We start from the raw sequence: 16,750 nt of genomic DNA on the forward strand, positions 1-16,750 counted from the left end.
GAGCGCAGCCACACGCCGCTGCCCGGGGAGCGCCCAAGATGTGGGGGGACCGGGGCGGCAGCGGCTGTACCAGCGCCATGGACGGGGGCACGCAGCAGCCTCCGCTCGCTCGCCTGTCCTGACCTGCCTCGCGTGCCCCCCAAAGAATGTCAGCCAAGTCTAAGGGGAAGCCCTCCTGGTCCTGTCCAGCCGAGGGACCGCCCGCAGCCTCCAAAACCAAGGTGAAGGAACAGATCAAGATCATCGTGGAAGATCTGGAATTAGTCCTGGGCGACCTGAAGGACGTGGCCAAGGAACTTAAGGAGGTGAGAGGCGCGGGGGTGGGGAGGGAGTTCGGCGCCCTTCGACCCCTGCGGGGTCCGCTTCCCTTTTTCGGCAGGGACCGCCAGATTTCCAAACTCCTGGGAAACTACAGAACAGGCGCCTGCAGACGGACTTTCTTTGCTCCGGGTACTCCTGAGAGGAGTTGTTGTTGCACTTTTTAATTTTTTTTTTTTTTTTAATCAGGAAGAAATCAACTAGTGTTTTAATCGATGGACCTGGGCTGGTGGGAGGGGTGAACGCACGCATGTCTCTGAATCTGTGTGTGTGACGACGGGGGAGGGGGTTCGCTGGGGGTGTGTCGGCAGAGGAAGTCGTGAGCAGCCCGGCCGGAGCGTGCAAGATGCTCCTCTCCTGCCCTCTTGCTTCCCCAGAGCCCTTTGGCAAGTCCGCTGCCTATCTGGCAGCCTCCCCAAGTCAGGACTGAAGAGGGGCCGGGTTCTGGGCCCTGGGCCAGATCAGGGAGGGCAGCCTGGGGGAAGCTTGGCTCCGACTCCCCTCCCTGTCTCCTGAGCCTTGCTGCAGGGAAGGCGACTCGGGCTGCTGGCAGCCTTGGGGCTAAGGAGGGGATCTGGGAGTTTCTCACTTTCTCAGTTTCTGAAGCATCCCCTGCTCTCCTCCGAATGTCGTTCCCAGTAACTCTGGGCCCTCCTGACACCCTACCTCTCCTTCCTTCCTTCCACCCTGTCGCCACTTGGCACTGAACCCGAGGAGCAGAACGCGCAGGAGAGGGTGTGGGTGGCCGGGGTCTTGCCACGGACGTCGTGGCTCTCTGCAAATGGGACTGCTTCGGTTCTTCCCCTCTTTTCCTCTATCTCTCTTCATGTTCAGCCCTACTCCCGCCCGCCCCTCGCCCCAGGTGATCCAGAGGGAAAGAAGCAGGGAAGGTGTCAGGGTTGAGGCTGCGTAACTCCGGCGGCGGCTCCGGGCGAGGGCGGGGGCCGGGCTGGGAGGGGTGGGGTCTCCCGAGCCGGGCTGGCTGCCGGCGGCGTCGCGGAGCTGGTGGCGGAGTCCCAGCGCGCCGCTCACTACTGAATGGGCTCCGGCTGCGGTTCTCGGTGAGGGAGTCCGTAGCTCCGCTGGCGTGAGAGCTAAGACTGGAACTTCGAAGGTGGTGGTGGCTGCAGCGGGAAAAGAAGGGGTGGGGCGCAGTCTAGGTCCAAAATTGTAATCCCGTTTCTGAAGCCAAGGGGGAGGAGACTGAGGGTTGTTTGGATGACTGGCCTCTAGAGATTAACCTCCTGTATGCAATTTCCAAACCAAATTTCAAGAGCCCCCTCGTCTTCCTTCCCTCCCCCCATTACCTCTATGAACGGAACTCCGCATTTGTTACCTAATAGAAGTCTGCTAAAATGGGCCATTCGTCACCAGGGTTAAGTTTGCCAATGGCAGATGTCGTTCCTGTAGGTTACTCCACAGATAGAACATAATTACTACTGAGGTCCTGAGAGTGGCTGTGAATATGGATTCAGGGATAAAACTTGTTCGTGTTTTCAGGGTTTCTCTAGGATTATTGCTTCACAACTGGTTGACAGATGGTGGGGTTACGCATTGAAATTCAATTCTAAAAATGCTGTCCCTTTCTTTGTTATTCTTTTATATGACATCTTTGGCAGACTGTGTTTTCGTCTGAAATATTATGGCGTTTTAAAAAATGAAACTGGGCATATTCCTTGCGGCAGAATTGTGCTTAATAATTGGTAAGGTTTCTATGGGGAATGTGCAAAACCTACAGCGGCACAGAAACGTATTTACTGTTTTCATGAGGCTGAGACTAAAAGAAAGGTAGTTAAGCAGAATTCTGCGTCTGTGAGCCATACTTCCTTATGTTATAATGCCAGTCCACTCACTTTTTTTGCACAGAATAAATGAAACTACACATGGTCCTGGTTTTGCTTTGCATCATTATTTGTGGACATTTAGAGATCAAGTAGATCTGTAGTGAAATCTTCAACCTCCCTGTGGTTATTGGGTAGAATCACAAAAATGTAAATCAGGAAATCTGTTGATACCACTTTCTGTGTCTTCATTACTGAAGATTTTTTAAGGTGAAAAAAAAAAAAGGTTGTTTATAAGAGGAATAGAAAGCAGAGATAATGTACAACCCAGTAGATGAAAATATCTGACAAATCTAGAGATACAATTTTGACTCAACATTTTGGAATATTTGTTTGCCTTAAGGATCTGTTTGAGTAAAAATCTCACCATGAAACTGAAATTTATGACTGATAAATAATGTGATGTGATTGTTAATTACTTTTGTGGGGTATCATCATCCTAGATTTGCACAAGAAAGTGTACCTACTATGGCCAAATCCCCAAGCATTGGCTATTCATATAATATGAATGAAAGTATTTTGAGAACAAAGTATTTATAGGGCATGTTTAACCTATGACATCTTGCAGTTTTCCAGCATGTATCTTTTTAGGATAATCCTGCATATGTGAGTGAACATGTCTTTGGTATAGTTTTGGATAAAGAAATAACAAAACTTTGTACGTTACAAAGCTTGTTGGTTTCTGTAAATGAATGTTGCTATTCATCAGTTGTCACATTCAATATTCTGGCAGTTTAAAATGAGTAGGTGTTAAATATACACTGCTATATTTAGAATTCTAACTCCTTTATTGGCAATGCTATGCTTTTAGACCATAATATATTTTAATATAAATTATCGGCGAGCTCTTCTTAACTTGGAACAGAAAGTAAAAATAAAAAAAGTAGTTATGACTATATCACTATGTCAGTCATCATATAGTATTTGTTTTTCCTTTCTGCTTTCAAAAAATATCTAGTTAAAATGCAATCTTCTTTAATTCGGTTCTTTGTTTTTGCATAATTTCTGCACCAACAATATTAAACTTTGGTTTGAGGTTATTCTGAAATTGCTTTTCTTCATAGAAGTTCTCTGGGCTTAAGTCATCTGAAAACTCAGGTAGTAGAATGGATTCAAACATAATAGTAATTGCTTGAAACACTTTAATAAATAGTGACAAAACTCCAGTCAGCTCAGCAAGATGAGTTGTTATTTTGGGTATCTGTTTTATGATTATTTAGTTATAATTGCTTAATCAGTTATAATTGGATTATATATTAGAAGCAGAGGAACAGGCTTTCTAGAAAGTCGAAGAGCAGCCTTATTCTACTGTCAGAATTTAGTAAAATCTCAAACAATTTGACTTTTCAGAAATAATATGGGTCCTTTAGTTTTCTATGCAATTAATTTATTGGAAAAGCCTTAAATATAATTCAGTATACTTTTTGAGCACCTACCATGTTCAAAGTACTAATACCACCTTTTTAATTGCCACCAAGATGAATAAAGCATAGTTTCTGGTCTCGGTGAGCTCCAAAGGTTAGGTAGGGATGTATTTATCCTGTCTTTCAACCTCAGCGCTATCAAAAGGCATTGAGGCCTTCAGTGACCACTCTCACTGCAGGCTTGGGGAAATTGAGAATTGAGAATAAGAATGAGTATATGTTGATCTCTCACTGCAGGCTTGGGGAAATTGAGAATTGAGAATAAGAATGCGTATATGTTGATTTATAAAATGATGCATGCTGCATACTTAGTAGTATGGCAAGTCTTTGATGAAGAAAGAAGCTTAAAAAGATTAAAATATATGATATGATATGCAGTTGATTTAGTTTGTCATGATTAACATAAATGGATCAATACCATATACAGGAGATAACATGTTCAAATGTTGTAACTAAATATTGAAGATTTCCATGAAAGGTAAGTCTTTTGGAGAAATGGAGAGTTAAAAAGGAAGATTTTGAATTCTTCTTTTCCTTAATGTAAATCAGGTTTTAAGAGATAGTCAGAAGGTAAAAGGAAATAGGTTTAGACTACATGAGTAATCCACGTTGCATTTTTCTACACATTGAAAAAAAAAATAAAAAGAAAATAGTGGTGAAACTCTAGAGTTTTAGGGATAAAATTAACCATAACTGATAGAGTAGGTGTGAGTGATACTTTTTCACTATGAAACGTAGAAACAAGGCAATTGCTTTTTAAAATATTTCTGAAATAATCTAATGCCTTTGAGTAGCAATCTGCCTGTTCTTTTTTGAAGATCTCACTGGTAAACTGTTTTGCATTAAATGCAGGTATTAATATGGGATCACATATCTTACTGGTCACAGTTTTATCTGGAAACAAACTCAATTGCAGCTTTAGCGGGATTCTCTTCTAGTTTAGACTCGTTATAACCTTGAGCTTTTCTTGTAGTGTTTATTTTTATGATTTGAAGCAACAAAGCTACTATATGAGTTGAAAAAACATTTATGTAAATAATTTCTTGAGAGGCTTTCTGAGTAGACATGACTCTAACAGAGGAACAAGTTAAAATAAGTTGTTTTGTTGTTGCCTTAGAATCACTCAGTGACTGGATCTCCATTGGTGAGAAGTATGTCAGCATTGTTGCCATGGACTGGAAAGCACCCATAATTTGTCTTATAGTGGCATAAAGTGAAATAAATTTAAGTTGAATTATGAAAAATTTGAAACCCATAGGAAACAGTCTGATTTGAACTGTTGAAAACAGAATTAACAATTATCTGAAAAATATTTTCACTTTTAAATGTTCCCTCTTTTAATGTCTTAACCACTTGATATTCTATAGTTTGTTGTTCTGGAAAGTCCTACTGAGTATTTTTTGGTTAATGAGCCCATGCATAAAAAATTCATTACAAGAAAAAATTATAGAGAATAATCTTGGAAGTATTTTCTTTTTGTTTGAGACAGAGTCTTGTCCTGTCACTTAGGTTGTAGTGCAGTGATAGAGATCTTGGCTCACTGCAGCCTCCATCTCTTAGGTTGAAGGAGTCTTACCACCTCAGCCTTCTGGCTAATTTTTAATTTTAATTTTTTTTTGATAGAGATAGTATCTTGCTATGTTCCCCAGGCTGGTCTTTAACACCTATTTTGAAGTCATCCTCCTGCTTAGGCCTCCCAAAGTGCTTGAATTATAGGCATGAGCCATCATGTCCACCCCAAAGTATTTTCCAAGTTCTAAAATTGTGAATAAGTAGAATTTAGTAGTTCTTTTAATTGTAGCAATAGTCATACTTTTACTACTTTATACAACAGTCTACCTCCCCAAATTGTGGTATATTTACCAAATGCTAAAATGCTCTAAAATCTTTCTTTACTTAGGCATGATGGCCTAGCATGTTACCAAAAATAATTTTGAGAACATAAATATAGCCAGTAATCATCCATCATTGTCTATTTCCAATGAGTTAAAACATTCAACACTTAGAGAATTAGCTGATAAGAAATTCAAGCAGCCTTAAAGTAATAGACAATGTGTTTCAGGCAATAGTGAAGTCATAGATAATAAAGCCCAGCTAATAGGTTTCATTATTACCTGGATTATGTTATTTTCACCCTTGCTTCTCTGAGGATCTCAGGTACTTAAATCTAAATGTAGGAAAAGAGATAGAAATGCAAGTTGGAGCAAAACATGGTTTCCCAAACTATAGAACTTTCTTTCTGTAGAATAGTTTATGAAAAATTTCAGGGTCAATTTTTGAGAATTCGAGTAATAAAATTCCAGTAGTTTGCTGATGCAACTCTGATTGAAATATACATAACTGACATCATGCTGCAAATACAAAATTAACAAACAACAAAGGGCACTATTAAAAAAATCAAATTTGTTTTTTCTGATGTTAGGAGCAGTACATGAATATTATAGAAAATTTGCAAAAATCGAAAGAAATATAAAAGAGAAAATAAAAATTATCTGTAGTACCACATAAAAATAGATATACTAAGCATTTTGTTATATTTCCTTTTAGTCTTTTTGTATGCATATTTTAACATAGATGAAGTTATACAAAGTTATAGATTATAAGCAATGACATTTTCTACTTTCTTGAATAATATAGATCATAACTATTACACAGATTTGCTATAAGTTACTTCATACTTCCCTTAATGTTGGATAGTCTATTTATTTCCAGCTTTTCATGGTTATTAAATATCACTAGAAAGAGGAGTTTTGGCAATATGAATAGCTAACAGAGGTCTTACCCTCTGCCAGGTACTCTTCTCAGTACATTTATCTATATTAAATTATCTAATTCTCAAAACGGATAGATGAGGAAGTTACTAATATTGCCCATTTTACAGATAAGAAATCTGAGGTCCGAGATATTAAGTCATTTGCCCAACTCACTTGACTTGTAAGTGGAGAAGTGAGGTGTCATTGCCAGATAGCTTGGTGTCAGAGAACAGCATTAACCACCAAGCTCTATCACGTTTCCTAATTGTTTTTAAACATTTTCTTAGATGTCAAGGATCTGAAAGCTTTATAATTCTCAATTCATGTTGCCAAACTGTCTTCCAGGGAGTTTTCACAGATTTTTGCTTGCAGCAGCAGTATATATGTGGACACTGTTTCTTAAATTGGGAGTGAAGCTAATAAACCATTTCATTATTTCATTAAGGCTTGCTGTAGTTTATTAACATGGTAACAGTCTTTGTTTTTGTGGGTTGCTGAAAACAGTATTGAGACAAAATTAATACTGAGTAAATTAGACCTTGCAATTTAAAATTTGCGAATAAAAAGGTGCCGTGATTAATTACCTTTAGTTTCTTCAACAAAAATGTTGATAAGAATATTACATAGCTCTTTAAGATTCTGGCTGAGAAAATAAAGGAACAACTAATATGGAAGCTTGTTTATATCTAGCATTGTATGTAATTGTTTCAAATGAATAAAAATAATTTGGAATGTATTATTCTCTTTTGTTGCTGTTAAATTACCTTAGAAGAGAGACAGTATCCTTAAGTTTTCTGAGATGTTTGTGATTGGACAGTTTTCTTGTTTTCTGCTCTGACTGATGAATTAGAGAATCTTGTTGAATTCTTTACCAGGAGCAACATTACTGAACTGGCTAATGATGTCATATGTTTATTATAATTTGATTTCTTGTGTTAACTTTAGTGCTGTCTATTATAAACCACCTCCTCTCTCCCATATATAAGGGGTATAAGAAATGGCCTTATTCTAAAATTGTTTTCTTTTCCAGTATATTATGAATAGAAATGTTTTTACTGTGTTAAAAGTTAGTGTTCATTTGGAGAATTACTCTGAATTAAGTTTCCCACAGGAAATGGGAACCCAAAGCCAGCAGTAATTCGTCTTTAAACAAGAACCAGAAAGTAGCATTAACTGAAAAGAGAAAATAAAGACATATCTAATATCCAAATCAAAGTAGACTCACAAGGTAGTCTGTCAGCTCAGGACAAATGTTGTCTTGCTTATATGGGATAAGCTATTTATTTATTTAGAAAGGAAAGACATGAGGATTCCAAAGGATTTAAAATCCCAGACCCCACTTTCAGGCAAGAAATATTAACATTGTTAGGACTGAATTTCTATTCATCATCTTTGTTTTCTCTCTTTCTACTTTGCAAATGATACTTCAGATTGGTATTTGAGATAAATGTTTACTTGTAGAATAATTGAAATTTGGCAAATTGCATACTTATGCTCAATGAGACAGTTATCATGATGTTTGGGACACTATAAATAGATTTTCAGCTACAGATAACATATGTCATCCTTGTCTGGAAAAAGCAAATTTGATGATTTCTGACAGGTTCTTCCTCTAGTACCACACAAATGGTAACAGATATATTGATGTGCATATTCCCCTTTCATAATATCACATCTCAAGATTTCAAACTGTATGTTTATATGAGAGAAAAACACTGGGTTAAAAAATGTCAGTCAAATCAATTGCCTTCTAGTATCAGTGGTTGTTAATATTCCCCCTCCCCCAATATCACAAACACCTTCAAAAGAAGGAAAAAAAGTTGGGATTATTTCTTCTGGAACGAAACGTCACACAAATGTGGTTCCTGCGCATGTTCAGAGAATCTTGGGTGGGTGGGAATGACTCAGGTAAAGAGACAAAACAAGTGGTTGATTGCCATTTTATTTTTTAGAAGTTTTAGCTAATTGTTTGAGGTTCAGCTCCATAATTTTCAGAATTAAAAGTCCTGGCTCTACAAAAAGAAAAAAAAAGAAATACTGATGGCTGTGGTTTGATGTTTTTTATGTAGGGGAAAATAATGAGTGGCATATCAACAGTTTATTTCTCTTAGAATGTGATGTCAGTGTGAAAATAGATAGTATATTTATAATTCACTACTTTGCAAAAATTATAGAATGTTGTGTGTCTAAAGGTTAACTCTCTCATTTTGTTGTTTCTTATGATGTGTGCCATAGTATATCAGTAACCAGATGGACAAAAAGTTTTCAGAACTCATTGTAAATTAAGCATATTCTCTTCTTAAAACTGATTCCAGAACAGCATTTTTCTTTATTTTATTATTTTCCTGTGTGACATTAACATGAATTATGAAAGACATATTGAATTATTGATATATGTAAGTCACTATGCTAAAGAAAGTAAAAGATGCAAATATGAATAAACTTAGTGATCTGCCCTTGAAGTAACTATTTTCTGTTTACTTCTGATGACAGTGATAACACTGTAGGCTGGCTATTATTAATTGAGATAACTTTGTAATTTTAAAGCCCAAATATCAGAGATATATTTATGTTTATTCAATTTTATATATATAATAAAATATAAATTTGATTGTCTCTTTATTGCACAGATCAATGTTTTTGATAAATGTTTGGGGTTATCTTTTTTTTTAATAGGAGAATTTTAGTCTGTGTTACTCAGTAAGGTGGCATAGTATAGAAGGGTGAGGGCGCAAACCTGAAGCCAGACTGCTTTTTTTTCAAATTACTCTGCTGTGCAATATTGAGCACATTATTTAATTTCTCTCTGCTTTCATTTTCTCCTTAGCATGGCGGTAGTGACAATGTTACGTGCAGTATAAGTTGGTTACAAAGATTAAATGAGTTCTTTGTAGAACGTTTAGAATAGTTCCGATGCATAAAGCAAGCATTGTATGTGTATCTGTCGTCATTATTATTATTTGAATTTGTCTGAGCCCCTTTATTCATTTATTCAACAAGCAGTGTTTAACACCTACTGTATACCAGGCACTGTTCTAGTTTCTAGGGATATAGTGGGGAACAAAACAGACAAAATTCCTTCATGGAGTTTACATAGTAGACGGAAAGGGCAGGGGGAAGATAGGTCAGTAAAATAAACACCAGTTTACATCAAATATTAGAAGGTGATTGATCTTACGAAGTAATGAAAGGTTATGATGGGATAAACAGTGATGAGGAGGAAGTGCAATTTTCAATAGGATTGTCCAGAATAAGCCTCAGTGAGAAAGCGGCATGGCAGCATTGGGGGGAAAGCTTGAAGGCGAAGGAGCAAGCAGTAAGGAAATCTAGGGGAGCATTTTCCCAAGTAGGGAACAGCAGCCCAAGGACCTTATAGTGGGCAAGTTTCCCATGCATTTGCAGCAGAACAAGGGGCCAGGGTGGCAGGAGTGGAGGAGCAGGGCAAGAGTAGCAGTGGTAAGGTCAGATGGATATAGGGGACATGTCTAAGGATTTGGACTCTTCCTTGGAGTAAAATGGGACTTTTGAGCAGAGAGGTGACTAAATCTGTTACACTTGCATCTTTTTACCTTTAACCTCTGGCTCAGGGTTTCTCAAACTCTGCACTGTTGACATATTGAGTGAATAATTCTTTGTTGGGATTGTCCTGTGCATTGTAGAATGGTTGGCAGCATCTACAACTAGATGCCAGTAGCAACCAAAAATGTTGATGTGACCATGGAAAATGTTTCTAGATGATGCGAAATGTCCTCTTTCTACTTTGCAGTAGTAGCACTAGGAACCCAAAGGGCTGCTTTGAGAACTACTGCTCTTGCTCTTCCATCTTATTCCATATTACTTAATACTGCTTTTGCTACCTCCCTTTTTCTTTCTTTATGCTTATCCATCAAGCATTGAGACTTCATGTCTCTTTCATGTCTTGTATTTGCTATCTTTTTAAAATACCATTATTTGTGTTTTTCTTTACATTTACCTCATTCTTTTTTCCTTAATTCAACCTACTTTAAAAATATACCTTCCAATTTCCATCCACCACTTCATTTTTCTTGCTTTCCATTTTTTTCACAATGAAATAAAAGTTAAATTGATAATTTTTAAGGGATTTGGGTAAATATGTGTGTTTTAGGATTGGGGAGAAAAAAGGAGAAACTCAGAAGGAATGAAGGGAGCAGTCGAGGCTCAGCTGTTTGTCTTCTTGCCAGGTAGTTTGTGAGTGAGATCAGAGGCAACCTTGATTAGTGGAAGGACTTTTGTCTCATCCATCAGTTAGTCTTATGCCGCTTCTGCCGTTTTCATTTCTGTAGACAGAAGAGAATTTAGAATGGTTTCACTGCTGTCTGGTAGGGGACAAATTCTAGATGATGATGATACTGATGACTGACAACTGTTAAATGCTCACTGTGTACCAGGGACTATTGTGAGTTAACTACTTTAATCCTCATAGCCACACTTTGAGGTACCTGTAATTATTCTATAGATGAGGAAGCACAGACAGAGAGGTTAGCTAAAAGCAAGTGTTGGAGTTGAACTCTTGATATTTCCCCCTTTAAGCCGAAGTCCATGACCTGCTTCCCAATTCCTGGCAGCCACACAGTCGCTCTGCTATTTTTCAGTCTTCTAACTTCAACGTAATTTCTTTTTACTCTTTTTCATCTTCTGCTTTCGTTAAATCATGTCTCTTTTTCCTTTCTTGTTTTTCTCCTTTCTCCTCGACTTTCTGTCTTACTTTTTTTCTTCTGTTTTTCTGCCTTTTGCTTCCTTAACTTCTTTGAAATCCATATCTTATTTACTCATTAAATTTTTTTTTGACACTTTGGGAGGTAGAGGCAGGAGGATTGCTTTAGGCCAGGAGTTCAAGACCAGCTTGGGCAACAGAGCAAGACCCTGTTTCTGTAAGAAATGAAAAATAAGCTGGATGCTGTGGTATGTGCCTATAGTCCCAGCTACTCTGGAGCCTGAGGTGGGAGGATCGCTTGAGCCCAGGAGTTCAAGGTTCCAGTGAACTGTGACCATGCTCCTGCATTCAAGCCTGGGTGACAGAGAAAGACTGCCTCAAAAAATAAAAATAAAAATAAACCAAGAAAAATATTTCTTTTATTGCCTACTGTATGCAGGGTACTGGGCTAGTCCATATGGATAAAATAGTCAGCAAAACATATGTAGCCCCTGCCATCTTGGAACTTATATTTTAATAGAGAGACATTATTCAAATAACAATATAAATAATATTTATGGTAGAGTATTAAGGGTTATAAAAGAAAATTACAAGATGCAACAAGAGCATATAATCCTTGTTAAGTCTTGTTGATTCTTGCTGAGAAGCAGATTTTGATTAGCTGCTTTCTTTCCCACTGCCACCTCTCTAATCCGTATGCTGTTAATTTCATGGATGGTATTTTAATAGCCCTAGAGCTCATTTATCGGCCTTTTGTTCTCCTCTGCCAGTTCATTCTCTAAACACTGCCAGATTAATCTAATATACTGCTTTCTTTGGGCCAGTCCCCTGCTTAAAGGATCACACACTATCTCCTATTACTTAAAATGTCAAATGACCAAACCCAGCCTTCCAACCTGACATCCAATGGTCCAGTCTTTCCAATTTGGCATTATCTCTGTCTTTCATTCAGTGAGTAACACAGAGACCATCCCAGGCAATCTTGACATTATCACAATATTTTACCCAACTTGATATCTGTACCCCTTATGTTTATAATTACTACCCCATTATCTTGGATTTGCTTATGTCACTTCAAAGTTATTCCCTGTCTGTGCATTCTTTTAAGACCTAGTAATCTTTCTCTCTCTGTTGATTACTAACTATATAACCTTCAAGAAAACATTTTGAAAGTCTCACTGTTATTATCTGATCAGGAACTTGAACTTGAAAATTCAATTCCATGTAATACTTATTAGGGACCAAAAGCCAATCGTTCTACTTGTGTGTGAGAGCCCATTATTTCCCATTTACTCAAGAACATCACGAATAATCTTCCCCTATCTCTCATATACCATCATTGTTTTCTCTCTCCCCTAAATGATTCCTATCAGCATACAAATGAAATAAGTATTAAAACCCTGTCTTAAGCCCTCTTCCCCTAAAAATTACCATCTGATTTCTTAGTTCTTCTTTAAAAAATAAAAAAATTAAAAAAAAGTGAAAGAGTTCTCTGTACTTGCTGTCACCCATTTTCTCCTGTTCTTTCCTAAATGCACTCCAGTCAGATCTATACTCTCACTACCATACCAAAACTGCCTCTATCAATGTTGTCAGTGACTCCATGTTATTTAATCCAATAGTCAACCCTCAGGCCTAATCTAGCAGCAGTTGACAGTCTCTTTAATAATCTTTCTTCACTTAGCTTGAAGAATTACCATTTCATTTCACTGATTTTTCTTTTTGTTACCTTCACTTATTCCTCCTCTAGGATGTCTGAACTGAAATTTTCATTCTTTAAAAAAGTACTCTTCTTGGTGTTTTATTCAGCCTTGTGGATAAATTCCATTTATATGTCTATCACTCCCAGCCCAAACCTTTTTTCTGAAATTGTGTAGCCAGCAGTCTACTCCCTATCTCTGCTTGGCTAAGAGACACCTTAATTTTGCCACATAGCAAACTGAACCCAGATCTCCTCCCTCCCACAAAACCTAATTCCATGCAGTTCTTCCCTCATCAGTTGATGTCATCTCCATCCTTTACACCTGGGAGTCATTATTAATTCCTGTTTCTCTCATGCGTTATGTTCAATTCACTAGAAAGCCTAGTTAGCCCCATCTTCAAAATATTTCCAGAATCTGACCAATTTTTATCTCTTTCACTGTTACCATCCTGGTCCAAGCCACACATTATTTCTCACTTTGATTGCTACAATAGCCTCCTGACTATTCTCCTTCTCCTTTGCTTTCTTAAACCTTTCTCAGCATTATCAGTAAGGGTAAAGTTAGACCATGTTACTTTTTTCAGATCCCTGTAGCAGTTTCTCATTTTACTCAAAGTCAGAGCACTTACTGTGTCTATGAGGCCTTGCACAGTGATCCTCCTTTCCTTGTTATGGTTCTAATGTCCTCCCCTATTTACTACTTTCTCTGTGGCTCTCCTTACTTCAGGCTCAGTTGCAGTAGTCGGCTGTTACAGGAACAGATGCGCTAAGCACATTTTTATGCTTAAATCCCCACCTGAGCAAACACTCACCTCACTCAAACTTTGCTCCAGTGGCACCACACCGCAGCCTGTTCGGACAACTCCACATGTTGTTCTATGCTGCTGCATTTCCTATTTTTCTTTCCTTTTTTCTTAATAATTGTCAGCCTTGCGTATACTGAACAATTTATTTCTCATATTTATTATTGTTTCCTGCTTCCAGCTTCTGAAGGTCAGTGACATATTTTTGTTCTCTTTTTGTATTTCAAGTTTCTAGAGCAGTGGCTGGCATGTAGTCGATGCTCATTAAATGAATTAATAAATTACCGATCTCTTTCAACTCTAAACTCATCCTTCCAAAGTTCTCAAGGATCAAACTATTACCTTTTACTTTCTACTGCAATCCAGTATTTGCAGAGAAGGAACAAGGAATAGATATTTATTAAATATTTCATATGGATTATTTATCTTCTTGCCCATTATATATGGTGGTAGTTTTTGGATTGGCTGAAGGGCGCTCTTGTTTCTCCTACTTTGATTCCATAATCTACTAGTTTCATTAAACTCATCCCATTCCCATTCAACTCAACCCATGTTCTTATTTTTTGAAATAGACAAGGATCTCTCAGCAATAGCTAGTACCCTGAGTGCTTACTGTGTGTCACAGTTCTGAGTTTTTAAAAAATATTAGCTCATGAAGTCCTTAACCCTCTCATCTCCCAACCAGTGGCTCCCACGTTGTCCCTCCTATGTAGAAATTTTGGGGACACTGTGTCTATATAAACCCTAAATGTGGCCTGGAATCTCAGGATTTCATCTTCAGACACAAGTCTGACCCTGATTTAGGAGTGCCCATTTTTCCCTTTTGCCTAGGAAAGTAATTTTAAACTCTTTGAAGTACTTAGAATTATATATTCTAAATCACATGTAATTCTACTTTCTTCTAATAGAATATATAAACTAAAATGGGGAGAAAGTATGTCTACTTTTTACAACCTTCTCTGTTTTTCTGCTTCTTGAATATCGTGCATTTTTCTTGCCTGTAGTCATTACCAATTTTAAATTAACTGGAAAATGACATTTAAAAATGGATATTGGATACTGTTTAAATAAGTTTTAAGCATTCTACTTATGTGCTTTAGAAATAAGCAAGCAGATTGGTAAGACCTAATGCAATTTAAAACACTGAGAAACTAGGTAATATCACTTTGACTTCTTTTTCTTTTCTTTTGTATACTCCCTCTAGTGTTCAAAAATATGGGTACTTACAATCAGCCTATTCAGATACTAAATAAAGTACTACAGTCATTAAGGTAGAAAGAGGGCTTTCCTAGCCTAATATTGTTTGGAGATTATACTATCAAGTTGCTGAACTTTCAGTATATTGTATACAAACACATGCTCTCTTTCCTTGCTTGTGGGGATTGAGTCATGCGAGGCCTTTTCATATGCATTTTCAATCTGTCCACTTCAGTCAGGTAGACTATTGGACCTCTGTCTTTAAAGACCATACTATGTTGCAAACTCTCCCTCAGTTTTTATAACTGAAGTCCAGATTTTAGTTGTGCAATCTGAATATGAACATAAACCTCCCAGCATGCTAAATTTATGCAGAGAAAGAAATACTATGTACTGGAATAACCACTACTGGATTATTTTGAACACAGAAATTAAATAATCTAATGAGATCATTTTGCTTTAATATATTAAAATGTTATTTAAATATATTAATTTCAAACTACTTTAACAAATCACCAAGAAATCCCTAGGAACAACAAGTCAAAGAAAAAATATATACTATTGTCGTTTAATATAGTATATTAATAGTTGCTAGCACATGTAAAGAAGAAGATAACTTTAAATTGTAAAAGTGACTTATTGCTGTTTACTGATTTTTTAAAATGAGGGACTAGTATTTGAATTAAGTTATTCTAAACTGACATCTGATAGTATTCAAGTTTGTTTGATGCCCTATAGCTTTTAAGTAACTTTGATACCTACTAGTTCAGTTAGTCATCGTTAGACAAAGTAAAAAACGTAGAATAAATTACTTTCAATAACTTTCTGAGACATTGTTTCGTAAGCTGTATTCACTTATGGAAGTACTTTATGTTATAATGATTAATTCATCTAAAAATAAAATTCAAAACTAGACATTCACCCTGTAACATTTTTTAGGGAGATTTATACTTGATACTGAAACCGTATTCATAACAGTCTGCATTGTATGCCCTTGGGGAAACTGGCATTTGTTAAAATACAGAATAATATGGCACAGCATGCGTGCTTGTGATTGTTTCATTAATCATAGACAGTATGCACCAAAATATCCAAGAGTTTAACATCTGCTTCCTGAAGTTACTAATACTCATAATGTCCAATGAATTCCAATACTCACCAGTAACCTCTTAGTTCTATAGCTCAGGTAACCTAAGATTTACTTTGCATGAATACTGGATTAGCCAATAACATTTCTAGGATTTTATTTTTTGCAGGGTGGGAGATAGTTACCAGGAAAACATCCAAGACAATTTTTGCTCATAATGTTTTTCTTTTTGTGGTTTCACTAAAAAGTGAAGTCATACTTAGTATACTGACAATGTAGTATTATCTAATGGAGTTAACTCCTGTAGTATACAGATTAGCTGTTGCTTAGATTTGAAATATTTCTAACCATATTATGTTCTTTTTGGTTTCTGATAATGTGTCTGCAGACTGATGAAGAAAGAGATTTAATGAAAAAACACTGGCACCTGAACAGAGATGCAGAGAGCAAGGAAAAACAGGGAATGAAGAATATATTTAAGTCTTGTTTTGTATAAACAAGATGCTATTGTTAAAATATTTAGTGAACTTGCAGATAGGCCATTATTTACTAAGCTGATACAAGATGATGATTGTCTTAAATTGTGAGGAAAGTAAACCAGTTAAGTATTTTTTATTGAGAAACTTTGATTTCCTATGCAATTATAATATTAAATGTTCTTTTTTCACTCTGTGCTAACAGTAAATAGATGAGGTCCGACTCACTTCATGTCTTCAGAAGTCTTCCTTTAAACCACACGAATCAAATTAGCATTGGCTTGAAGTATTTTTCAATATAAAGTACATGGCAGGCAATACTTTGGCCCATCTAATTCCCTTTGATATTTGTGAATTTTCAGATTAAACACAGCTACTTTACAAACGTTTTAAAATATATCTTATTTCATTTTATTTTTTTTGGAGATGAAGTCCCACTCTGTCGTCCAGGCTGGAGTGCAATGGCGTGATCTG

The 16,750-nt window shown here is 37.0% G+C and overlaps 1 protein-coding gene across 2 annotated transcripts in view; it reads left to right on the top strand.

Moving 5' to 3' along the window:
* The first annotated feature begins 3 nt into the window (after positions 1-3).
* Positions 4-16,750, top strand: part of PRR16 (proline rich 16) — a 223,256-nt gene continuing 206,509 nt past the window's right edge. Inside the window, exon 1 of one of the 2 annotated variants that reach the window (XM_011963689.1) lies at positions 4-305. In XM_011963689.1, coding sequence (XP_011819079.1) covers positions 147-305 — 159 coding nt within the window. In that variant the 5' untranslated portion in view covers positions 4-146. Of the gene's footprint in view, positions 306-1,304; positions 1,380-16,750 lie in introns of those variants that run through there. The other variant, XM_011963690.1, reaches the window with a different exon arrangement.

The sequence above is a fragment of the Colobus angolensis genome, unplaced genomic scaffold, assembly GCF_000951035.1.
Source record: "Colobus angolensis palliatus isolate OR3802 unplaced genomic scaffold, Cang.pa_1.0 Scaffold62, whole genome shotgun sequence".
In the NCBI taxonomy this organism is placed as follows: Eukaryota; Metazoa; Chordata; class Mammalia; order Primates; family Cercopithecidae; genus Colobus; species Colobus angolensis.